This window comes from Aethalodelphis obliquidens, unplaced genomic scaffold (assembly GCF_003676395.1).
Source record: "Aethalodelphis obliquidens isolate GAN/ISIS:26980383/991018 unplaced genomic scaffold, ASM367639v1 scaffold20, whole genome shotgun sequence".
NCBI classification, from domain to species: domain Eukaryota; kingdom Metazoa; phylum Chordata; class Mammalia; order Artiodactyla; family Delphinidae; genus Aethalodelphis; species Aethalodelphis obliquidens.
In genome coordinates this window covers 15545148-15568346 of record NW_020837964.1, presented here as the reverse complement: position 1 = coordinate 15568346, position 23199 = coordinate 15545148, and the positions used below count along the sequence as shown (strand labels likewise).

The 23199-nt window shown below is 45.2% G+C and overlaps 1 protein-coding gene and 1 long non-coding RNA gene across 4 annotated transcripts in view; one reads left to right on the top strand and one right to left on the bottom strand.

Annotated features, from left to right (window-relative positions):
• The window catches only part of ZFHX3 (zinc finger homeobox 3), a 242655-nt gene that overhangs the window by 178083 nt on the left and 41373 nt on the right, over positions 1-23199 (top strand). For all 3 annotated transcript variants that reach the window (XM_027119415.1, XM_027119417.1, XM_027119416.1), the window contains exon 5: positions 14132-14239. In XM_027119415.1, the coding sequence (XP_026975216.1) occupies positions 14132-14239 (108 nt within the window). The remainder of the gene's footprint in view (positions 1-14131; positions 14240-23199) is intronic.
• The window catches only part of LOC113627125 (uncharacterized), a 52146-nt gene continuing 33491 nt past the window's right edge, over positions 4545-23199 (bottom strand). Inside the window, exon 5 of the long non-coding RNA XR_003435441.1 lies at positions 4545-5612. This is a non-coding gene — a long non-coding RNA (uncharacterized LOC113627125). The remainder of the gene's footprint in view (positions 5613-23199) is intronic.

Genomic DNA, 23199 nt, shown 5'->3' with positions numbered 1-23199 from the left:
CAGCATCCTTCCAGACCTGCCTCTGTTTCCCCTGCTTGGAGCCTCTTGCATTCCGCAGCGCAGTCTTTTCATCACCCTGAGGGACAGGAACCTGCTGGGGGCTGGGGGTGGCGCACCTGTTCACACACCTGTTCTTTCTCTTGTTCAATCCATCTCCTTTCGTCTGTTTGTTCACCTTCAGTCCTGTCTGCGCCCTCTGCTTAGATCTCCATGAAGACGGAGAGCGGGGAGCTCTGGTGCTGCCCTTCTTAATTGAAATCGCATTTCATTCATCTGGGAAATGAGGCAGAGGAGGGGGTGGAGCCATTTTCCACCGGCAGCTGATTCTACACGAGGCCAGGCTTGAAGATACCAGCTCCAGGAATACATAGCACGATCTTAAGAAAGAATTTAGGAAGCAAAGCCATTTGCATAAAACTAAACTGAAAACCACATAACCAGCCACATGGTTTTAACCACCACACACACACGCGCAAAAAGTCCTACTGTAGTGCATTTTCTCAGTACCAGGAAATTAGTGGCTCAGGTCACCAGAGCGTCTGAAGCTGGTCATTACTAATCAGTTGTTTACAGCGAAGAGATTTTTTCTTCTCCTCCAGTGTTTTCTGGGCCTGAAAAGACATTTCCTGGAATCCTGACTGAAGTCAGTGTGTGCAGTGGGCTGGTGATTCGCATAATGGCTGGCCTGGGGTGGCAGGTTGCCTCAGTTACAAAGAAGCACGGGTGGCGTGAAGGCAGAGCAGAGAGAAATGGAGAGCCCTCACTTGACACCCTCTGACCTCAGCCAGTGGAGCTGAATGCTGGAGAGCTGGGACTGAAATTGCAGTCACTTTAGATTATTTGGAGTGAGGAGAGGCAGGGAAAAAAGGGTCTGTTGACTACAGGAAGCTGAATTCTTCCTCTGCTGAAAAGCTTATTAATGGAAGGGGAAAAAGCAATTACTTGGCTTTTGCTAGTTCTCTGTGGCAGGGATTCAGGGCTGCAGCAGCCCCTTGGACCTCACCCTGGATCCAGAGTATCTCTAATGGGCACCACCCCAAGCCATTTGGGGGCAGTACTTCTGGGATTCCCCCTCTTCCAGAAAGAGTGTGGAGGCAGGGGGTGGAGAGAGAGGGAGCATGAGAGGGAGAGGGAGAGAGGCAGGCTTGTCCTGTCTTTAACGTGATGGTTTTCCTTTGGGTACCACGTTGCCGGCGGCAGGAAGTTAACAGGGTGCTGTTTGCTTAGAAGCATGCAGATCTGTGTTCTTAGGGGCTGATTTTTGGTTCATTTTGGTTTGGGTGAGGCCATTTTTATCCATGCTGTGCCTTTTGTCTCAAAATACAAAGCAAAACTAGAAGTTGCTTTGAACAACTATGGTACCACTATTAGAATCCATTTGCCTCAATATCACAGCTTTCGTTGAGGAAGATTCCTGAGGAGCCCGCGTCCAGGGAGCAGGGTGCCAGGCCTCACCTTTCAGTGCTTCTCTGCCTGCGTGAGTGTCACCATGACCACTTGTTCCCTCCATGGCTGGTGCCCCTCGGCCGCCTTTGGAGACCCTCCTTTGGGCTATCTCACTGTGTGGCCTTGGAGCCCTTCCCTTCTTTAGGCCCTGGTCTCCTAGTTTGTAGAATTGAGGCGCTTCAGCTCCGCCAAATCTCTCAAAATAAAGGCAGATCCCTCTGATGACCGGTTTGCTGCAAACAGCCATTATTTCTCTTTCCCAAATCTGTTTTACTCGTGTTCATGCTTTTATGCCTTCTCCTTGTCTGGACTACCCTACCTATTTTATATTTCATATATTTACATTTATATCATTTAGAATTTCTAAAGCACACATTTTTGATTTCACTCCCTTAATTGTATCAAGCTAAATTTTATACAGCTCGATTTTTTAGTCCATTGATCCATTTTTGTCTCCATTCTTCAACTTCTTTTTCTTTAAGGCCCAGTTTCTGTCATTTCGTTTCTCCTAGAACAATTCCTGTCCAACCTGTCACCAAAGTGTTTTAGTAGTTGAGTCAGTTCATAGACTAACTCTTTTCAAAAATTGAATTTTTTCTGCCATAATATGTATTTAAGATACACTCTTACCTAGGGTTTTTTCTTTTTTTTTGGAAAGTACCTCACTGGTTACTGTCTAAATCCTCCTCTTTATTCCGCCTCCTCTTCCTCCTTTTTTTTTTTTTAAATTTATTTATTTTTGGCTGTGTTGGGTCTTCGTTGCTGCGCACGGGCTTTCTCTGGTTGCGGCGAGCGGGGCGACTCTTTGTTGCGGTGCGCGGCCTTCTCACTGCGGTGGCTTCTCTTGTTGCGGAGCACCGGCTCTAGGCGCACGGGCTTCAGAGTTGTGGCACGTGGGCTCAGTAGTTGTGGCTCGTGGGCTCTAGAGCGCAGGCCCAGTAGTTGTGGCACATGGGCTTAGTTGTTACACGGTCTGAGGGCTTCTTCCTGGACCAGGGCTCGAACCCGTGTCCCCTACATTGGCAGGCGGATTCTTAACCACTGCACCACCAGGGAAGCCCTCTTCCTCCTTTTTATGTTTAAAGATGTTGCTCCGTAAGTGAGGAATCATTCACTTTTTCTTGCTAATCATTGGACGATCTAATCTTTAATATTGCGTTGCATTTTAGCTACTTTTCATTCACACCTTTGGCTTATTTGACTGCTTTTCTTGCTGTAAATAGTGGCCTTACAAAATGAAGCAAAAAATTTTGCTTGGTGACGGTTCCTTTTCCTTATTTGCTCTACTTAGGGTCCATATTCACTTAGAAAAAATTGTCCACTTTTGAAAGTTTGAGGAGGATTCTAACTTAAGGATTTCCCTGTGAGAGGTTTCTGGTACTTTCCTCAGTTGCACTGTGCACACAGAAGAACTTAAACCTCCAAAGTTGTTTCTTTAAAATGTAAACGTGGGCTACAAACTTGTATATCTCCCTTATTCCTGCCTGTCCGAAGAACCAACTCTTTGTCACAGAATCGCGCTTTCTGCCCAGGTCCTTGATGACTTTCTCATTTCATGACAACATTTTCTTTCTCTTTGGTTTCATGTTTTAGTTGTTGACAAATGTTCTCACCATTAGAGAGAATGGGTGTGAGTCTAGAATTTAAGTTCTTTGTTTGCCTTGACTGTGACTGTGGTTTTTTTGCTTTTTTTTTGCCTCGAGATCTATTGCAGGATAAACTTGGGGGTGTGTAATGCATGCTTTGCTTTTCAAAGGATACCAGGCTGTTCTTAGATCTAAGAAACACCTTATGGGAGGAAAAGCTGAATAGATGCTTACAGGGTCTTAAGGCCGAGACTAAAATACAGTTAGTAGCTCTGGCAGATTTGAGGATGGGCTGCTGTAGCTGAAATCGCTGTGAGAGGGCAGGTGTGGTGGCGGGGAGAGGTGGCATCATTTTGTTAAACCGTAGAAAAGGACCATTTCATTGTACAGGATCCAGATTTTTAAAATACAGTCTTTATATTCAACCATGGGCATAACTTTGGAAGTTTCTAAAAAGGAGGAAGAAGATCCAAGAATTTTCTTTCTCCCTTTGGGCACAAAAGAGCTATATAAGGTGCATGTTAAAGATGACCACAGTTTAGCAATTCCATCTGCTTTTTCTACCATTAATGTAGGAAAGCTCTTGAACACAAGCCTTTGGATTTTCTCTTTACCTCAGCTTCCTGCTTCACTTTCTCTGTGGTTTCCTAGGAAGTGTCAACTAAAACATGTTGCTTCTGCTGCCCGCATTTGGGGACTTGATGGTTTTGGGCACTGGCCCAGTTTTTGACTCTCCACGTGAAGGTGCATCCTTCGGTGTCTTGGGTGTGACCGTAAATGCTCGAGTCAGAGGCAGGTTCTTTGCCGCTTGTACCAGGTGGTGAACATGAACACGTGGTAGTCACCTGAGGACTCCCCAGCGTGCTTGGAGGTGTAATACTGTTCTGGGCCACCACCAGGTTCACGTGTGTTTCTAGCGCTGCATTCTGGGATGTGTGAGGCTGTTAACGTTTGCGGTGACCTTTGTGTAGCTTGGGTCTGGCCAAGGGAGGGCAGGGTTAGCCAGTGCTTTTCTGGGTACAGCATTGCCTGAAGTCAGCCTGATGTCTGTTTCCCAGATTTGGTTTGGAAAGTGGAAGCCTTTGTTTGCGCTTTGTTTTTATGAATCAGCTGGTTTTACCAGCTGTGCATATAAGTGGCCTGTGATCATGCAGAATGAAGCTCACTGACAGCCAGCCCCTCACGCTGCGGCCCGTGGATGGGAGTCGACTAATATTTCTGCATGCATCCTGTGCTCCACAGGGCAAAGCTCTTTTCTTAATAGGCTAGAGACCCTTTGGACGGTGTGGCCATCAGTGAGGCCACAGAGGGGCTAGAAACTCGAGTCCCTCATTTGTGTGTCATGTGACTCAAACCCCTGGTGTCATGATTTTATCTTTCTCTGTTGAGTGCTAATCATTTGGCGAAATGTTTACCTGCTACAGAATGTTTACCTGTTTCTCTTTCAGTTTGCTTTTTTGCACGTCCTGTCCCCAAATATTCCACCTTTCCCTTCGGTGCTGTCATATCGTGTCTCCCCCGCATTGTGACACCTCGGGTCTGCACGGCCACCCCCTACCCCCCTCCTTGCTATCATTCCCGTATAGATTGCGTCCATCAGCATTGGCGTTCCCGTTACCAGAGCCCTCCCACAAGGTTTCACTTATACCCATTAGGTTCTAATCACCATCATCGAATATCGCTTCTGGTACATCCTGTTCATTTCCCATACACCTTCATTTGTATATAGATGCTTAAGTACACTTATAGGCCTGCCTTGACTTTTTTTTTTCATCTATGTATTTCCAACATTTTCCAAGTAAAAATAAATAAATTAGGGAACACATCATAGATTTTGTTTTGTTTTGTCTTGCATTAAGCATAAGGTCTCTCTCTGACAAGCCCAGTCAGTTTTGACTCAGAAGGTGATACCAGCCTTCTTTAATGGAAACTGTTAAATTTTTTAATTTACACTTTTTCTATCACTCATGTGTTTGTCTCTCTTGTCTTCTCCCCGCTAACCGTGGAAGCCTGGCAGTGTTTATTTCAAACCGGGTGTTACTGAAAGATGGATGCTTGTAGGGACTGCTCAGTCCTCACACCTGGAATGTTAAAAAGCTTTCAGGCAGATCTGTTGGGTTGAAAAACGTCCCTTTCTGTAGAGGAGGGGGGACGAGGGGGGAAGCGGTACCCCACCAGAGAGGCTTCCCTTTGTCACCCCCATGTGGTCATGACCCCGCAGTTCTGACCGTACATCCAGACACCTTAGATGATGCGTTCAAATCCACAAAGCGGTTTATTCTGATGAGCAAACTTAAGAGGCCATTCTTCCTCCATCAAGACCCTCCTTCTGCTTGCCCTGGCTTTTTCACCTTTGCCCATCAAATATTCTGCCGTTAAGACGTCACCATTTACTCTCTGCCGTCTTCCATTCTCTCTCAGTAGCACACTGAGTTAGAAGCAGTACTTTTCTCCATGACTTTGTTTTTAACGGATGAGGGAGTGGGGAACCACCCTTCTTGGTTTCAAGGACCTTCTGTTTTGCTCGCCTCTTCTTTCCAGAACATTCCAATTTGCTGTGAGGTTAAACTGTGCAAAATACTGTTTGAAAGAAAGGAGAAAAAGAGAAAAGGACTTGTCAAAATGCATTTGTTAGATCACGTTTTAAATGAAGTACAATTGAAGGTAGTTTTTGTCCAAAGAAAGGAAAAACCCCTGCAAATCCGCTGAGCTCCCAGAGAGCGCACCTCCTTTGTCGTCGCCCTGACATTGAAGTGTAATTTTTCATGGTTATTTGGACTGGAAAATGGGGGGGAAGGGGAGAGATGGGCCTGCGATTATTTCCCATAAATGACAACACAATCACATCACGCTCTGCTACAAACATGCTCGGGGAATTTGCCTTTTTTACATTTCATGTGTGGAAGTAGCAGCAGCAGTCACGGCTTTGTAGAAATCCAAGGGAATTAATCCCCGCTGAACCCAGTGTTCTTCAGATTCTTGGGACATAGCTGGATTTCTGGTTTAGTGTGGATTCTGAAACCATTTCAGGGCTTGGGTTTGTATTTTACAAACTGGAACTCCCATCTTTCAGTTATTTAAAAAAAAAAAAAAAAAAAAATCTTCCCGGGAATAGCCACCAGGCGAGTCCGCGACATATTTCGTTCCGTTGTGCTTTGTCACCGCACATTGGCTTTCATCCTTTCTGCACTTCTGCAGGGGGCAACCCAGGTGCTTTTGCTGAGAACACAGATAAATGGAACCGTTTGCAATACCGGCTCTAGGTGTTTCCTCCCTTTTTCTCCTCTCGTGACCCCACCCACCCCCTTAATTCTAGCGCGGTTTTGACAAGCTGTTCAAATGACCCAGTGGCTTTGCCCGGAAGAGGAGAAACGGCACACAGGAGGACAGCTCGGAGCGGGGCGGTTTTCTCCGGGAGGCCCAGGCGGGCTGTGGACCCGCAGAGCGCTCTCTGGTGCCCACGCACACGGCAGAGGTGAGCTGAGCGGCAGGCAGATGCAGAGGCTCTCCCAGGCGTGCCTCCTGGTCCGCTCTTTCTCCGGCAGGGCTGCGCACACCGGCTGCAGCTTCCCAGGCCCCCTCAGGCTGCACAAGCCCCATTTTTCTTGTTTCTATCAACAGTGGCAAGATCTTCAAATATACAAAAGCATAAATGTTCTCTATTCTCCAATTAGTCATTTTAATAATACCCGGCCTTGCCTTCAGAGTGTTGATTCTTTTAGCCTGGCGCCAAAGCCAGGGGCAGTGGGGTGGGGGCGGGAGGGAGGGGCAGGGCGGGCGCGAGGGGCCGCTTCCCGCGCCCCCCCCCCCCCACTTTCCTGGCTTTGCCCCGTGTGCCTGCAGAGCCTTCGCCCCGGCCCCGTGCCAGCGAGGCTGGCGGGCCTCCACCGCCTCGCACGCTCTGTCCAGAAACTCCAGGCATGGCGGCCCCGGGTGTATTCGGTAAATGAACACCTAGTAGTGAGAAGAATTCTTGTGGTAAAATGATCACTGAAGGGATCCACGTGAGAAAGGAACACGTCAGTGGAGGGTGGGAGTGGGTCTGATCTTTTCCAAGTCCCCTGTTCCTCTCCCGCTCACACCCTCTTGCCTCTCAGAGGACTGAAATTCTTTATACATGACATCTTCAAGAGGGCAGTTATGTTTCAAACAACTGGTTAGCACTTTGGTCACATTTAAAAAAAAAAAAAAACAAACAGACATCCCCTGGGGTGAGGAGATCCCTGTGGGGCTACCAGGCTAACCCCTGACCGTTCACTCCAGCTGGTGGGGAAGAGTCCCCAGCAAGACGGCCTGGCCTGGTGGAGAGCTTAGGCGGGTGAGGAAGTGGGAAACGCCGGAGACAAGGGCGACCTGGAGGGGGAGACCCACCTCTGCCTGTCCCGTGCTCTGTGCCCCAGACCTGTGGGAGGGTTTGGAGAGGCCGGGCAGGCGGGAGTGCAGGAGGTCGGAGTGCCTGTCATCCACCTGGAGAGCATATTTTTCACCGAATGCCTTGGACTCTGTTAGTGCACTGGAGTTCTCATGTCTGCTGGGGAAGAAATGGCATCTTATCCTGAGAAGGTAGGAAAATATTACACTTCTGATGCACAAAGCAGCGCCCCAGCCTTGGAGCCCCTGCCTGCCCCACCTTCCTGCCCTCATCCTTCACCCCTGCAAGGATTCCTGCCGGGACTGTGAGAGTTGTATCTCATAGTGTTCCGCTCACCAGTGTTGACTCGGATCCCGGGCCCTTCATGTTGTGATTTGACTATTTCTTCAATTAATCTATACCCTGTTAAGATGTAGGAAGCGGAATGGGCAGTGTTTGCCAGGAATTAAAAATAATATTCAGAGGATTACCCGTAAAGGACTCCCAGGGAGGCGTATAAGTTCCCTATTTTATGTGCATGGTGAGAACGTGCGGTCACCTCCACCAGGATGCTAAGTCTAAGGACTGGTGTGTTAAAAGGACAGTTTGCATTTGTGGTCGGCAAAAAGTACCTTGATTTAAGGGAGAATTTCTGGGGCTGTGGTAGTGTCACTCAGAAAACCTAATGGCTCGAAGCTACGTCTCAGGCAGTTTCCAGCCACGTCATCGGGGCTGGAAAGACAACGTGGAGCAAAACCACGGCATTAACATGTGAGAAAGTGTGTTTGAGAGTGTTGCGGGGTAGATTATTGCGTCCTGAGTCTGGGAGTCACTGCGTGTTTGCGGTATAGCCCAGAGCACATGGAGTGTCACCTACTGATAGGACCTGCAGTCACCATTCAGTGAGACCGCACTTGCCAAAGTGTCACGAGGGAGACCAGCACAGTTAGCGGCCCACACCTGTGGGTGTGGCCACAAGCGCATTCACCTCTCCCTCTGCGGCCTGGAGAGGGAAGGAGAACTAGGGTGACGAGCTGGGGGCAGCAGAGCCGTCTCTCTGTCACCATGGCAGATCACATCCTGTTACAAGTTACTCTTGTAGCAGAATTCTAATGCACTGGATCTTATTCAAAATAAGTGATCTAGACCTTAGCTGTCATCTTTCATATTGTAGGATTTGATTTGACCTCTATTTGCAAAGTAAAGCATACATACTTTGTTAGAAGTACGTCCAGCCATTAGAGGTTTCCTATGGATAACAAGAGGCCAAGAGGGTTGGACAAGCTGGACTGTTCGGCCTTCGTTCTCCAGTTGTTACGGTCAGCACTGCAAGAGGACAGCCGATGTAGGCCAAGGTGTCCTACAGTGAGTCTCTAGTTACAGGAACAAGGAAACAAGACACGGTCGTGGAATCCCTCCGCCACCACCATGGAGGCTCCTGAAAAGTAGCCGCCACCCTCCGTGTCCCTGCTGGTCAGAGTGTGCCGGGCCTTTCCCGCCCACTTCGCGGTTGTCCTTGGTTAATTAGGTTGAAAATGGGGAAAGGAAGGGCTTTAACCCTATCTTCAAAGTAAGCAGATTGGTTATTTTGTTTTTCAAAGAAGAAGTCCGATACACAATTAAAACTTGTTTCTGGTAAACCTCATTCCAGGAAAGATGAGCTTTTAACAAAAGGCTTTTGACAGCTGCAGGCTATTTCATTTTTTTTAATGCCGAATGAAAAATCAATACATTTTTCTGGGTTATACATATTCAGAACAGGCCTGATATTTCCATTCTAATGGAAAGTGGGTGTCTGTGCACATCTCGCCTGTCAGAGCTGCACTGCCGCATTTTCCAAGCCACTGCTAAATGTTTCAAACCTGATTTGATTGTGGTTCATGACAGCTAATGTTTCTCAGCTCTTGAGCCTGCCGACAGGCAAACGCACTTTAGCTTACCGCCCCCCGCCCTCAAACATTGCTCCCCGCAAAGAAAAGGGAAAGAACAATTTCATTCTTCAGGGATCCCAGACTGGCGTATTATTTAAGTAACGCGGTCGCCTGAGCCCTGGGTACGGACACCCTGGTTCTTAGGAGAATTTCCAAATTTCTGCCCTCGAAGCCCAGTGGGGGGGCTTTGCCAGGTGTGGGGGAAGGTTTAACTTAGTCCACATTATCCCGTTAAGAGTTAGGAACAGTTAGGACTAATCTCAGTCATTGATGGACTCCCCTTCCTTCACGTCTATAAGTGACTTGTAAAGTACGCCCAGCGGACACGGACCTCAGCCCTAGTTATTTGGTGAACAGTATCCTTTTTTAGCAACTGGCGCGTTTTTTTCTGGGTGACGCACTCGGAGTGTGCGCGGTGGTGGCGGGTGCTGACTTTGCACTGATGCCACCTCTGTTTTCGCTTCTGCCTCGTGCTCCTTCCACAGACCAATTTCCAGGTTGTTCATAAAATCATTGCAAATCCCCATGGGGTTGCCAGTTGGCACACACACCTCCTTCCGGAGCCGACGTCACCACAAATTGGGAAGTCATGCAGTCACCTTCACCAACGTGCTAAGTGTAAGGTATGTTAAGAGAACAGTTTGCGTTTGGGGTAAGCAAAACCACCTTGACTGAAGGGAAATTTTCTGGAGCTGTGGTATCATCACCCCCAAAACCTAAGCTGTCCTAGGAACCCTTCCCTTTTAGAATTGTATTATCTGCTGAAATTCTTACACCTGAGGGCTCTGCCCTTAACCAGGAGACATGAGCGAGGGCTAGTGAGCGCTGTATGGGAGAAGCAGTTGTAAAAAAAGAGGTGGTGATGGAAATAGATTTTTTAAAGGCCTTCAGCCGGTCTTTTACATGGAAGTTGAAGGCAGAAGGGACACCAGACTTCACAATTATTCAAGATGTGCTTCTATTTCCCTAACCCTTTACCATGAAAATAAAGCCCAACAGGAGGGGTGCCCGAGTTTGAGGGCTCCTGTGGGGTGTAGCCACGAAGCAGGAGTCTGCGGTGGGGGTGGTGTGAGGCGCCTCATCTGGAGTGTCCTGAAGAACAGACCTTCGGCCGGAGAGGTGCGGGCTCTGCTGCTTCCTGCTAGAACCGGCCGGGCGTGGGGAGCAGAGATGACCTCCTCACCCCAGCCCTGGCTGCGCCCCTGAGAACGCATTCCTGGTGTGTTCCGGTTGGGTTCTGAAATAGTGTTCAATTCTTTGGGGAGAAGAGGGTTTTGATTTTTTTTGTTTTTTTTTTGGCCTTAAAAATGGCACAGTGGCTGTTGTCTGTCTTGGGGAAGGGAAGTAACTTTGTCTTCTGAGGGAAAAACAGGATCTTCCAGATAAAACCGGATTGTCGTCCATCAGGTCTTCACTTGTTCCCACCATCTGTCAGTAGCTGATATTATAGGGGAAAAAAACCCCCAGACTTCTGTAATGACCCCAGCCAGTTGCCACTGACTTCACGGGGGGAGAAAATGCATTCTGTGGTCCCCTCTGCTCTGTGCTCTGTGAGCGCGTGGGTATCAAATCTACATTCCTAAAGGGGACGTGGGCCACCTAACCAGCCGCGGGAGCTCAGAGTGTTTCAGAGCTGGACGCCATCCTGCCCCTGGTTCCCACGTGTTCTGGCGTGGGGAGACTCAGGCCCTGCCCGTGGGTGCCCAAGGCCCTGGTCTTAGTGAGGTTACAGGAGGCTTTGGGGACCAATAAAACATACCCCACCTACAGAGCACTGTGGGCCCAAGCTGTCCAGACGAATTCATAGTTTATATCTCTGGTTTTGAATCGTATCTCTACCTTTATTGGTATTCAGAGCTCACAGTTTTCTGGTTACTGTCAGCCTGGGCTTTCATCCATTTTAAAGAGCTATTTTTTTCCTCTTGCTGTTGATGATGATGGTATCAAGACAGATGGTGTAACTGCTTATGAATGTCCTATTTTATTTCCCCGGGACCAGACAGTTCACTTGAAGACGTGTATTATTTCCACATGCTCAGGTTAGGCGGCCCAGACGGTGTCTGCCTCCTGCAGCTAGCTGCCCTTCCAGGCCTCGCCATGCAGAGGGCGACACCTGTAGGTCACGTGTGGAACTGCAGGGGAGCACCTGCTTGGCTGAAGGGGACCTGGTTTTCTAGCTGGGGACGAGGACACTGATCTGCTTGTGAAGGAAGCCGGCTTGTCCAGGAGTTTCTCGATCATTTCTTCTTCCACCAGGCATGTAACAGCTTTTTGGTGTTTAATATATCAGAAATGATAATATTAAATCTAAAAACTTAAAGAGGACTTTATTTTTAAATCTTTAAGAAAAAAAGGAGAAAAAGAGAGAAGCAAAAGAAGTTCCGGAGTCAGCCTCTATCCTCTGCCCTCTCACTGGAGCTCAGCTGCCTTCACTTTTCTGCTTATAGCAGGGCAGGGAGGGAAGAAAGCAAAGACCCAACTAGGCTCATAGAACGAGGGCTCTGGGAATAGTCACAAAGGGCCATGCGGTTTCCTTGCTCATTGCGTGAATCATATGCTCATTCTTCAGTCTCTGTCTCTGGATAGATTTGTTCAGGAAGGTTCAGAGAACTGAGGTCAGTGCCAGAATGACCATGAGTTCTTAACTCTCTGCTTGGGTGGCTGCAGCCCACATAATACGTAGGAGAGAGGCACTGGCCTTGGAGCTAGCCTCCCAGTGGGTAAGTTTTTTCCGTCCTCTGCAGAGCAGCGCCCTCAGACACTGTTCATCACATCAGGGTGTTCCCTATCTTGTAGGTGTCAGACTCTCCATCTAGGGTGATAATGTGTGTGTGTCCTGGAGAGGAGGGCCCGTTGAATCATCTCTTTGTATAATCACATTTGATTAATGTATGGATACGTACAGATATTTTGTATCATAGGATATATTGGGGCAGTTGAGTATGTTTTAAGAGACCTAGCTACTTTGGGTAGACTCAATTTGATATTGATTGACTGAATGCTGGTATAACCTTTCCAAGATGGATTTTGTAATTACAGTGTTGAATAGTTTTATCCAAAGCCTAAAAATGTGCATTGAACATCCTGCCTGGACATAATTAAGACGGTACATATAGCGTATTGTGTAACTTGCTTATTATAGCTCAACTAACCCTTCGTATATATATTTTTTTCCACTAAAGGATGTACCGTGTTAATATGGTGCTGTATATCTGACTGACTTCAAACCAGGTTGCCTGACTCTTCTCTGTTTGAACTAGGGGTGGGGAGACTTGATGTTAACTTGACTGTGCAGTGAGACAGAAAGGCAACATAGAAATTATTTGTGGAAGCCTCTTAGTTGGAGAGGAAAATAAGCAGTATTTCCTCTCACCCATGTTCCCCATGACTGCCTCATACATCCCCTCTTGGTGGTAATGAAGACATATTCCTTAATCCCTAGTTCCGTTTTCCAGCTCTTGGTCTTCCAGTGTCTTTTTGGGAAGAGTTAGGAAAATCTGGGTCTACATAGATACTTTCTTCCTCAAGTGTTTTATATACCCTCTGAGGTCAATTTACTTTGAACTCTTTTTACTTCCTTTGTGAGATGAAATTTAGAAATTTTCTGGAGGGTCAGAGGGTATTACACCTTGAAATGTTGAAAAGTAGAGTTGGGGCTAGAGGGACCTAGGGTGATGTTGGAATAATTCCAAGTTCATGGACCTAGATTGGACCGTCACCTCTGGTCCCGTGGATCTGGTCTAGCGCTGGCCTCGGGTGACAGACGTGGGTGGCTGGTTTCAGTGTCTCTACACTAAGGAATTTGTGCTCTTCAAAGTCTCCTAATAATTTAATCATCAACCCACCTTGGTTTGCCTGCCTTATTCATTCATTTAGTCCATTCTTAATGAATGTTTTAGATAATGATCCAGAGGGCCAGGAGATCAAGGGAGAAATGTCTCACTTCCTTTCCCTCAGCATCCAGAGAATCTTATCCTCTTCATTCCCACTCCGGCAAGCAAGTGGCATTTTACGTCGTGAGTAACCTAATGTTGGAAATGACCATTCTTCTCCCTTCACTAAAGCACTGTGTGTTGAGCTGGAGAGAATTTCCTTGGTTCGTTTTAAGCCAGTGGTGGGTAAAGAATGGAATGACTTCAAAGGGAGGTGTATGATTCTGATACAAACTTTTTTCCCTTTCTCTACAAATCTAGCTTCTCGCCACTGATGCCTGGCGTGCCCACAGATGTTTGTTTTCTAGACCTCTTCACATTGATGAAATCGTATCGCTGATACCCTGTGACTCTTCAGAATATGAATGACTGTAAAAACCCCCCGCCACGGTCTGGCAGGTGCACAGGCACCGAGAGGCCTTATGAGGGGTCAAAGATTGGGTCTAGTCTAGTTCAATGGCAGTTCGCAGTGTGGTAGGAGCTAGGCAAGAAGCAAACCTGTGCTCCTTCTTTGCGTTTGCAAGTGGAAAAGACTTGCATGCGATTTCAGGTAATCAGATGGAGTTATTTCCTCAACAGGATTGGCTTTTCAATGAGAAAAGCTCAAATGGGGCATTCAGAACCCATCTGGAAATACCTGGTTTCTGCACATCTAGAGCAAGTTGTGGTCTCACGCCAACGAGTGGGGAAGGAAAGCCCCTGCCGCTTACCCAGACCTCGCATGTCCGTAGTGCGGTCGGCCTCTCAGGGGCCACTGGGAGGGGAGGCGGGACACTCATTGGCTGCCTGTGTTTTGTGGTTGGTACTTCTTTGCAGTAGGAGGCAAGAGTCCTTCATCTCCTGTCTACTTTTAATCCTTGACATTTTGTTTTTCTTCTCTTTCAGAAGAAGCCATTGAAGATGTTGAAGGGCCCGGTGAAGCGGCTGCTGATCCCGAGGAGCTTGCTAAAGACCAGGAGAGTGGAGGCGAGAAGGACCAGAGCAAGTGGACAGGTAGGCTGTGTGGCTGCCCTCCAGCCCCCGGCGTTTCTCCCCTGGCGGAGTGAGGCCAACAGGTCAGGGGGCCGCAGCATCCTTAATCCACCCAGAACAGCTGGGCTGCTTCTGTGTCGGTGGGAGATGGACTTCATTTTCGCTTTTTTTCATTAGTCACCTTCCTTCTCCTATTATGTTATATTAAGGAATTTTTAAAGTTGTTTGAAATGGCCCCCAAACCAGCTTGTTTATCGAGCGAGCATCCAGGTGTTTGGCCCTGTCCTAGGGGCTGCTGGTGTTGCGGTCACGTTTCTTTAGCACCTCCTCCCCGCTGTTGTTTTGCCCTTGATGTGATTCTTCCTCCATGGAAGGTCCAGGGCCCTGTCCCACCTGCTCCCAAGCCCCACGGAGGGGTTTGCTGTGTGGAACTGGATCAGTGTCACCCCTGAATCTCTAAGGAGTCAGCAGTGCAGGGTGGGCTTCATCCTGCATTTGGGGGCCTGGGCAGCTCTGCGTGTTCATGGTGTCCTACCTTGGCCTCAAAGGGGAGGCAGGCGGCACAGCCAGGCAGGAGGATGTCTTACCAAAAGCAGGAGAAATTGAAGAAGTCAGGAAAGGAAGTGCTATTTCTGGAAAAGCTGGTGTTGAGAGAAGGGGCGAATGACCTTCTCGCAAGATGATAGGATTTCTGTATCAAGGGAAAGAATTGCTGAGACTGAGAAGAAAAGCTTAGGTCTTTTTTGAGGAGGAGCAAAGTCTTTTTTTTCCTAACATCTTTATTGGAGAATAATTGCTTTACGATGTTGTGTTAGTTTCTGCTGTATAACAAAGTGAATCAGTTATACGTATACATATGTTCCCATATCCCCTCCCTCTTGTGTCTCCCTCCCTCCCACCCTCCCTATCCCACCCCTCTAGGTGGTCACAAAGCACCGAGCTGATCTCCCTGTGCTATGCAGCTGCTTCCCACTAGCTATCTGTTTTACGTTTGGTAGTGTATATATGTCAGTGCTAGCAAGGCCATTTCTGAGAAGACTTATTGGGACAGAGAAGTCTCCCAGAAACCACGACTATAATTAGAGGAAATGATATGACAAGCAACAGAAATTATTTTATTTGGTCAACCGAATTCTTACTGCCTTCCATTATTAATATTGTAATACTTTGTTGTTGTTGTTTTTTGAGGAAATATTTACCTTCTGGAGTCCATACTGGTTGGGCCTTTGTTACTTTTCGAGGCATGACTGTTCTTAAATCATGTTCACTGTTGGCCTTTACTATTTAAACAAGATACAGAATCTTGGAGAGAGGCCAGGGGAGAGCAATGAAAATGACTGAAGGCTGAGAAATGCTGCCTCTGAGAAGACGCTGAAAGAAATTGGGGCTGTTCAGCCTAGAAAAGAGAAATTTGAGTGTAACAGCTTCTAAGTATTGGTAGGGATCCGGCCCCGCAGGTGATGTGTCGCTGTCCTGCATTTCCTGGGCATCCTGGTAGCTGAGTGACTGACGGGCACACTGGACGAATTTTACCATCTGTGCTGCTCATGGCCCCTTTTTGAACTGGGCTCTGTGGTGTCCAGAGGCCTTTGCTTGAGCTAATACTGAGGGCCATGGTGAGCTAGCTCCCTAGGAAGATCTGGAAGGTGGGACCAGTGAGTAGGGGATGGAGGTCCACGCTCGAAGGCCGTTCAGCGTGTGGGGAGGATTGTCCTGTGTTGCTTCGCATGGATCAGGATCCCAGACTTTGCTGTAATATTAAGATGGCGAGATCTAAACAGACTTTGCAGGCAGCAATGTTTAATACACATCTGCCTGGAGGAAGTGAGCTGGGGAAGAGGATTTCACAGACACGGTTTGAAGACTGAGTCACCTTCCAGGCCAATCCGTCCTTTGTTTTCACAATTTGGGTGCCTGGTTTCTTTTTCTTTTCTTTTCTTTTCTTTTATTTATTTATTTTTTGGCTGCTTTGGGTCTTCGTTGCTGCATGCGGGCTTTCTCTAGTTGTGGCGAGCGGGGTCTGCGCTTCGTTGTGGTGCGCGGGCTTCTCATTGCAGTGGCTTTTCTTGTTGCGGAGCACGGGCTCTAGGCATGCGGGCTTCAGTCGTTGTGGCACACGGGTTCAGAAGTTGTGACACACGGGCTTAGCTGCTCCGTGGCATGTGGGATCTTCCCGGACCAGGGCTCAAACCCGTGTTCCCTGCACTGGCAGGCGGATTCTTAACCACTGTGCCACCAGGGAAGCCCACGGGTGCCTGGTTTCTAATCCTGCCTCTGCTGTGTACTAGCTCTGTGACCTCACTGCAGGTACCTTTCCGTGCCTCAGTTTTCTCCCGTGAGATGGGAATTAAGAACAGCCCCCACCTCCATGGCATTGCTGTGAGGGTTATTTGAATATGGGAAGCTTGGAACAGTGCCTGGCATATAGTAACTCTGTATCAGGAGGGATTTTTTGGTTTTGTTTTCAGTTTAGTTAAATAAAATAAGGAAACCTAGTGGCAGTTTCTCTTCGGGTCCTCCCATTTGAATGTAAAACTGTTGTCAGGCAGTGTCTTTGAGACGCTGAGGAGACCAACATAGAAGGATTTCATGGGATTGTGCAGGTGGCACGTGGCGCGTGTTTCCTGCATTCTGTGTGCTGAGGACACGGAGAGAACAACAAGAAGTAGCACCGTCTGCGGAGCTCTTACTGTGTGCCAGGCTCTGTGCTGGGCACTTTGTATGTGTTACTCTAATCCTTACACCAGGTTACAGCACGCTTTGTTGGGGGTGGTTCAATTAAATCTCATTCAAAGTGTTTATAATTCAGTGGGAATGTGTCCTCACAGCACTGGCAGACATGCCGGGCAGTCAGGAGACTACATGAAGACTTAAAATGAGCACCCCCAAAATCCAGTGTCTTTAATAAGGCTCCACTTTCTCATTCAGTCATTCAGGGAACATACTTAATCTTTATCTGTACGAGAGAGAGAGGGGGAATGAATAACTCAGAGATGCATCTTGCTAGTTGCACAGTAGTAAAGGGCGAGGGGAAAATTCTTCCCTGGCTTCTGCAAGCGATCCTCTTTTGACCTGAAGCACAATTTTGTCTGTATTGTTTGAGTGTGTAATGACAGCCTTTATTAAGGTACTTGGGCCGATTTGATCTTGGAATCGATTTAGGTGCCAGCAACCTCTCCTGAGCTTTCTTTGGGATCCTTAGTATTTTATAAAAACTGTCTGCGTTGGTGCCATTCACTCCCTAAATTGAGCTGTTCCTATCTGATTAAATGTGTTGGGGAGTGCTTCCTCCCGGCAAATAAATAAATAGTGATTTCACAATTTGTCCTGTTGATTAGTGGCTGCTCAGGATGCAGTTAATAATATTTCAAATGGACCTGGACAATTGGCATTTTCTCAGCTATTGATTATGGACTTTGGGGTTTGGTGCAGGAATGGATAAGCTTTACTAAAATAGTTTGTGTTATTTATTTTTACATTGGAATGGGATTCCTGGTTTCCATTTATTTATTTATTTAATTACTTATTCATTCATTCATTCCTAACATTTATTTTATTCTTTTTTTAAACATCTTTATTGGAGTATAATTGCTTTACAATGGTGTGTTAGTTCCTGCTGTATAACAAAGTGAATCAGCTATATGCATACATATATCCCATATCCCCTCCCTCTTGCATCTCCCTCCCACCCTCCCTATCCCACCCCTCTAGGTGGTCACAAAGCACCGAGCTGATCTCCCTGTGCTATGCAGCTGCTTCCCGCTAGCTATTTGTTTTACATTTGGTAATGTATATATGTCAATGCTCTCTCTCACTTCCTCCCAGTTTACCCTTCCCCCTCCCCGTGTCCTCAAGTCCATTCTGCACGTCTGCATCTTTATTCCCGTCCTGCCCCTTGGTTCATCAGAACCATTTTTTTTTTAGATTCCATATATATGTGTTAGCATATGGTATTTGTTCTTCTCTTTGTGACTTCCTTCACTCTGTATGGCAGACTCTAGGTCCATCCACCTCACTACAAATAACTCAATTTCATTTCTTTTTATGGCTGAGTAATATTCCATTGTATATATGTGCCACATCTTCTTTATCCATTCATCCGTCGATGGACACTTAGGTTGCTTCCATGTCCTGGCTATTGTAAATAGAGCTGCAGTGAACATTGTGGTATATGACTCTTTTTGAATTATGGTTTTCTCAGGGTATGTGCCCAGTAGTGGGATTCCTGGGTCATATGGTAGTTCTATTTGTAGTTTTTTAAGGAACCTTCATACCATCCTCCATAGTGACTGTATCAATTTACATTCCCACCAACAGTGTAGGAGAGTTCCCTTTTCTCCACACCCTCTCCAGCATTTCTTGTTTGTAGATTTTTTTGATGATGGCCATTCTGACCAGTGTGAGATGATATCTCATTGTAGTTTTGATTTGCATTTCTCTAATGATTAATGACGTTGAGCATTCTTTCATGTGTTTGGTGGCCATCTGTATATCTTCTTTGGAGAAATGTCTATTTAGGTCTTCTGCCCATTTTTGGATTGGGTTGTTTGTTATTTTGATATTGAGCTGCATGAGCTGCTTGTAAATTTTGGAGATTAATCCTTTGTCAGTTGCTTCATTTGCAAATATTTTCTCCCATTCTGAGGGTTGTCTTTTGGTCTTGTTTATGGTTTCCTTTGCTGTGCAAAAGCTTTTAAGTTTCATTAGGTTCCATTTGTTTATTTTTATTTCTATTTCTCTAGGAGGTGGGTCAAAAAGGATCTTGCTGTGATTTATGTCACAGAGTGTTCTGCCTATGTTTTCCTCTAAGAGTTTTATAGTGTCTGGCCTTACATTTAGGTCTTTAATCCATTTTGAGTTTATTTTTGTGTATGGTGTTAGGGAGTGTTCTGATTTCATTCTTTTACATATAGCTGTCCATCCATGCACCACTTATTGAAGAGGCTATCTTTTCTCCATTGTATACTCTTGCCTCCTTTATCAAAGATAAGGTGACCATATGTGCATGGGTTTATCTCTGGGCTTTCTATCCTGTTCCATTGACCTATATTTCTGTTTTTGTGCCAGTACCATACTGTCTTGATGACTGTATCTTTGTAGTATAGTCTGAAGTCAGAGAGCCTGACTCCTTCAGCTCCGTTTTTCTTTCTCACGATTGCTTTGGCTATTCGAGGTCTTTTGTGTTTCCATACAAATTGTGAAATTCTTTTGTTCTAGTTCTGTGAAAAATGCCATTGGTAGTTTGATAGGGATTGCATTGAATCTGTAGATTGCTTTGGGTAGTAGAGTCATTTTCACAATGTTGATTCTTCCAGTCCAAGAACATGGTATATCTCTCCATCTGTTTGTATCATCTTTAATTTCTTTCATCAGTGTCTTACAGTTTTCTGCATACAGGTTTTTTGTTTCCTTAGGTAGGTTTATTCCTAGGTATTTTATTCTTTTTGTTGAAATGGTAAATGGGGGTGTTTCCTTAATTTCTCTTTCAGATTTTTCATCATTAGTGTATAGGAATGCAAGAGATCTCTGCATTAATTTTGTATCCTGCTACTCTACCAAATTCACTGATTAGCTCTAGTCGTTTTCTGGTAGCATCTTTAGGATTCTCCATGTTTAGTATCATGGTATCTCAAACAGTGACAGTGTGTTACTTCTTCTTTTCCGATTTGGATTCCTTTAATTTCTTTTTCTTCTCTCATTGCTGTGGCTAAAACTTCCAAAACTATGTTGAATAATAGTGGTGAGGGTGGGCAACCTTGTCTTGTTCCTGATCTTAGAGGAAATGGTTCCAGTTTTTCATCATCGAGAACGATGTTGGCTGTGGGTTTGTCATATATGGCCTTTATTAAGTTGAGGTAGGTTCCTTCTGTGCCTACTTTCTGGAGAGTTTTTATCATAAATGGGTGTTGAATTTTGTCGAAAGCTTTTTCTGCATCTGTTGAGATTATCACGTGGTTTTTATCTTTCAATTTGTTAATATGGTATATCACATTGATTGATTTGCGTATATTGAAGAATCCTTGCATTCCTGGGATAAACCCCACTTGATCATGGTGTATGATCCTTTTAATGTGCTGTTGGATTCTGTTTGCTAGTATTTTGTTGAGGAGTTTTGTATCTATGTTCATCAGAGATATTGGCCTGTAGTTTTCTATTTTTGTGACATCTTTGTCTGGTTTCGGTGTCAGGGTGATGGTGGCCTCGTTGAATGAGTTTGGGAGTGTACCTCCGTCTGCTATATTTTGGAAGAGTTTGAGAAGGATAGGTGTTAGCTCTTCTCTAAATGTTTGACAGAATTTGCCTGTGACGCCATCTGGTCCTGGGCTTTTGTTTGTTGGAAGATTTTTAATCACAATTTCAATTTCAGTGCTTGTGATTGGTCTGTTTACATTTTCTATTTCTTCCTGGTTCAGTCTCAGAAAGTTGTGCTTTTCTAAGAATTTGTCCATTTCTTCCAGGTTGTCCATTTTATTGGCGTATAGTTGCTTTTAGTAATCTCTCAGGATCCTTTGTATTTCTGCAGTGTCAGTTGTTACTTCTCCTTTCTCATTTCTAATTCTATTGATTTGAGTCTTCTCCCTTTTTTTCTTGATGAGTCTGGCTAATGGTATATCCATTTTGTTTATCTTCTCAAAGAACCAGCTTTTAGTTTTATTGATCTTTGCTATTGTTTTCTTTGTTTCTATTTCATTTATTTCTGATCTGATCTTTATGATTTCTTTTGTTCTGCTAACCTTGGGTTTTATTTTGTTCTTCTTTCTCTAATTGCTTTACGTGTAAGTTTAGGTTGTTTATTTGAGATGTTTCTTGTTTCTTGAGGTAGGATATATAGCTATAACCTTCCCTCTTAGAACTGCTTTTGCTGCATCCCATAGGTTTTGGGTTGTTGTGTTTTCATTGTCATTTGTTTCTAGGTATTTTTTGATTTCCTCTTTGATTTCTTCAGTGATCTCTTGGTTATTTAGTACTGTATTGTTTAACCTCCATGTGTTTGTATTTTTTACAGTAATTTCTATCTAGTCTTATAGCGTTGTGTTCGGAAAAGATACTTGATACGATTTCAATTTTCTTAAATTTACCACTGCTTGATTTGTGACCCAAGATATGGTCTATCCTGGAGAATGTTCCATGAGCACTTGAGAAGAAAGTGTATTCTGTTGTTTTTGGATGGAATGTCCTATAAATATCAATTAAGTTCATCTTGTCTAATGTGTCACTTAAAGCTTGTGTTTCCGTATTTATTTTCATTTTGCATGATCTGTCCATTGGTGAAAGTGGGGTGTTAAAGTCCCCTACTATGATTGTATTACTGTCAATTTTCCCTTTTATGGCTGTTAGCGTTTGCCTTATGTATTGAGGTGCTCCTATGTTGAGTGCATAAATATTTACCATTGTTATATCTTCTTCTTGGATTGATCCCTTGATCATTATGTAGTGTCCTTCTTTGTCTCTTGTAATAGTCTTTATTTCAAAGTCTGCTTTGTCTCGTACGAAAACTGCTACTCCAACTTTCTTCTTGTTTCCACATGCATGGTATATATTTTTCCATCCCCTCACTTTCAGTCTGTATGTGTCCCTAGGTCTGAAGTGGGTCTCTTGTAGACAGCATGTATACAAGTCTTGTTTTTGTATCCATTCAGCCAGTCTGTGTCTTTGGGTTGGAGCATTGTAATCCATTTACATTTAAGGTAATTATCGATGTGTATGTTCCTATTACCATTTTCTTAATTGTTTTGGGTTTGTTATTGTAGGTGCTTTCCTTCTCTTGTGTTTCCTGCCTAGAGAAGTTCCTTTAGGATTTGATCTAAAGCTGGTTTGCTGGTGCTGAATTCTCTTAATTTTTGCTTGTCTGTAAAGTTTTTAATTTCTCCATTGAATCTGAATGAGATCCGTGCTGGATAGAGTAATCTTGGTTGTAGGTGTTTCCCTTTCATCACTTTAAATATGTCCTGCCACTCCCTTCTGGTTTGCTGAATTTCTGCTGAAAGATCAGCTGTTAACTTTATGGGGATTCCCTTGTATGTTACTTGCTTCTTTTCCCTTGCTGCTTTTAATATTTTTTCTTAGTATTTAGTTTTTGACAGTTTGATTAATATGTGTCTTGGTGTGTTTCTCTTTGGGTTTATCCTGTATGGGACTCTCTGGACTTGACTATTTCCTTTCCCATGTTAGGGAAGTTTTCAGCTATAATGTCTTGAAATACTTTCTCAGTCCCTTTCTTTTTCTCTTCTTTTTCTGGGAGCCCTGTAATTCGAATGTTGGTGAGTTTAGTGTTGTCCCAGAGGCTCAGAGACTGTCCTCAATTCTTTTCATTCTTTTTTCTTTATTCTGCTCCCTGGCAGTTACTTCCGCCATTTTATCTTCCGGCTCACTTATCCCTTCTTCTGCCTCAGTTATTCTGCTATTGATTCCGTCTAGAGTATTTTTAATTTCAGTTATTGTGTTGTTCTTCACTGTTTGTTTGCTGTTTAGTTCTTCTAGATCCTTGTTAAATATTTCTTGTATTTTCTCCATTTTGTCCAAGATTTTGGATCATCTTTACTCTCATTACTCTGAATTCTTTTTCAGGTAGTTTGTCTATTTCATCTTCATTTATTTGGTCTTGTAGGTTTTTATCTTGCTCCTTTGTAACATATTTTTTTGTCATTTGATTTATTTTTTGATGGGTGGGGCTGTATTCCTGTTTAGTGGTTCTTTGGCCTCAGGCGTCTGGCACTGGAGTTTGTAGGCAGTTAGGTAGAGCTGGGTCTTGGTGCTGAGATGAGGACCTCTGGGAGCCCTCACTCCGATTAATATTCCCTGGGGTCTGAGGTTCTCTGTTAGTCTAACGGTTTAGACGCGGAGCTCCCACCACAGGAGCTCAGGCCTGACCTCCAGCCTGGGAACCAAGATCCCACAAGCTGGTCACTGGGGATTCCTCCTGTCCCCTTAGGTGTCCGTGGTCCCCCACCGGTGCCCGGTAGGTGCCCTGGTTATCCTGA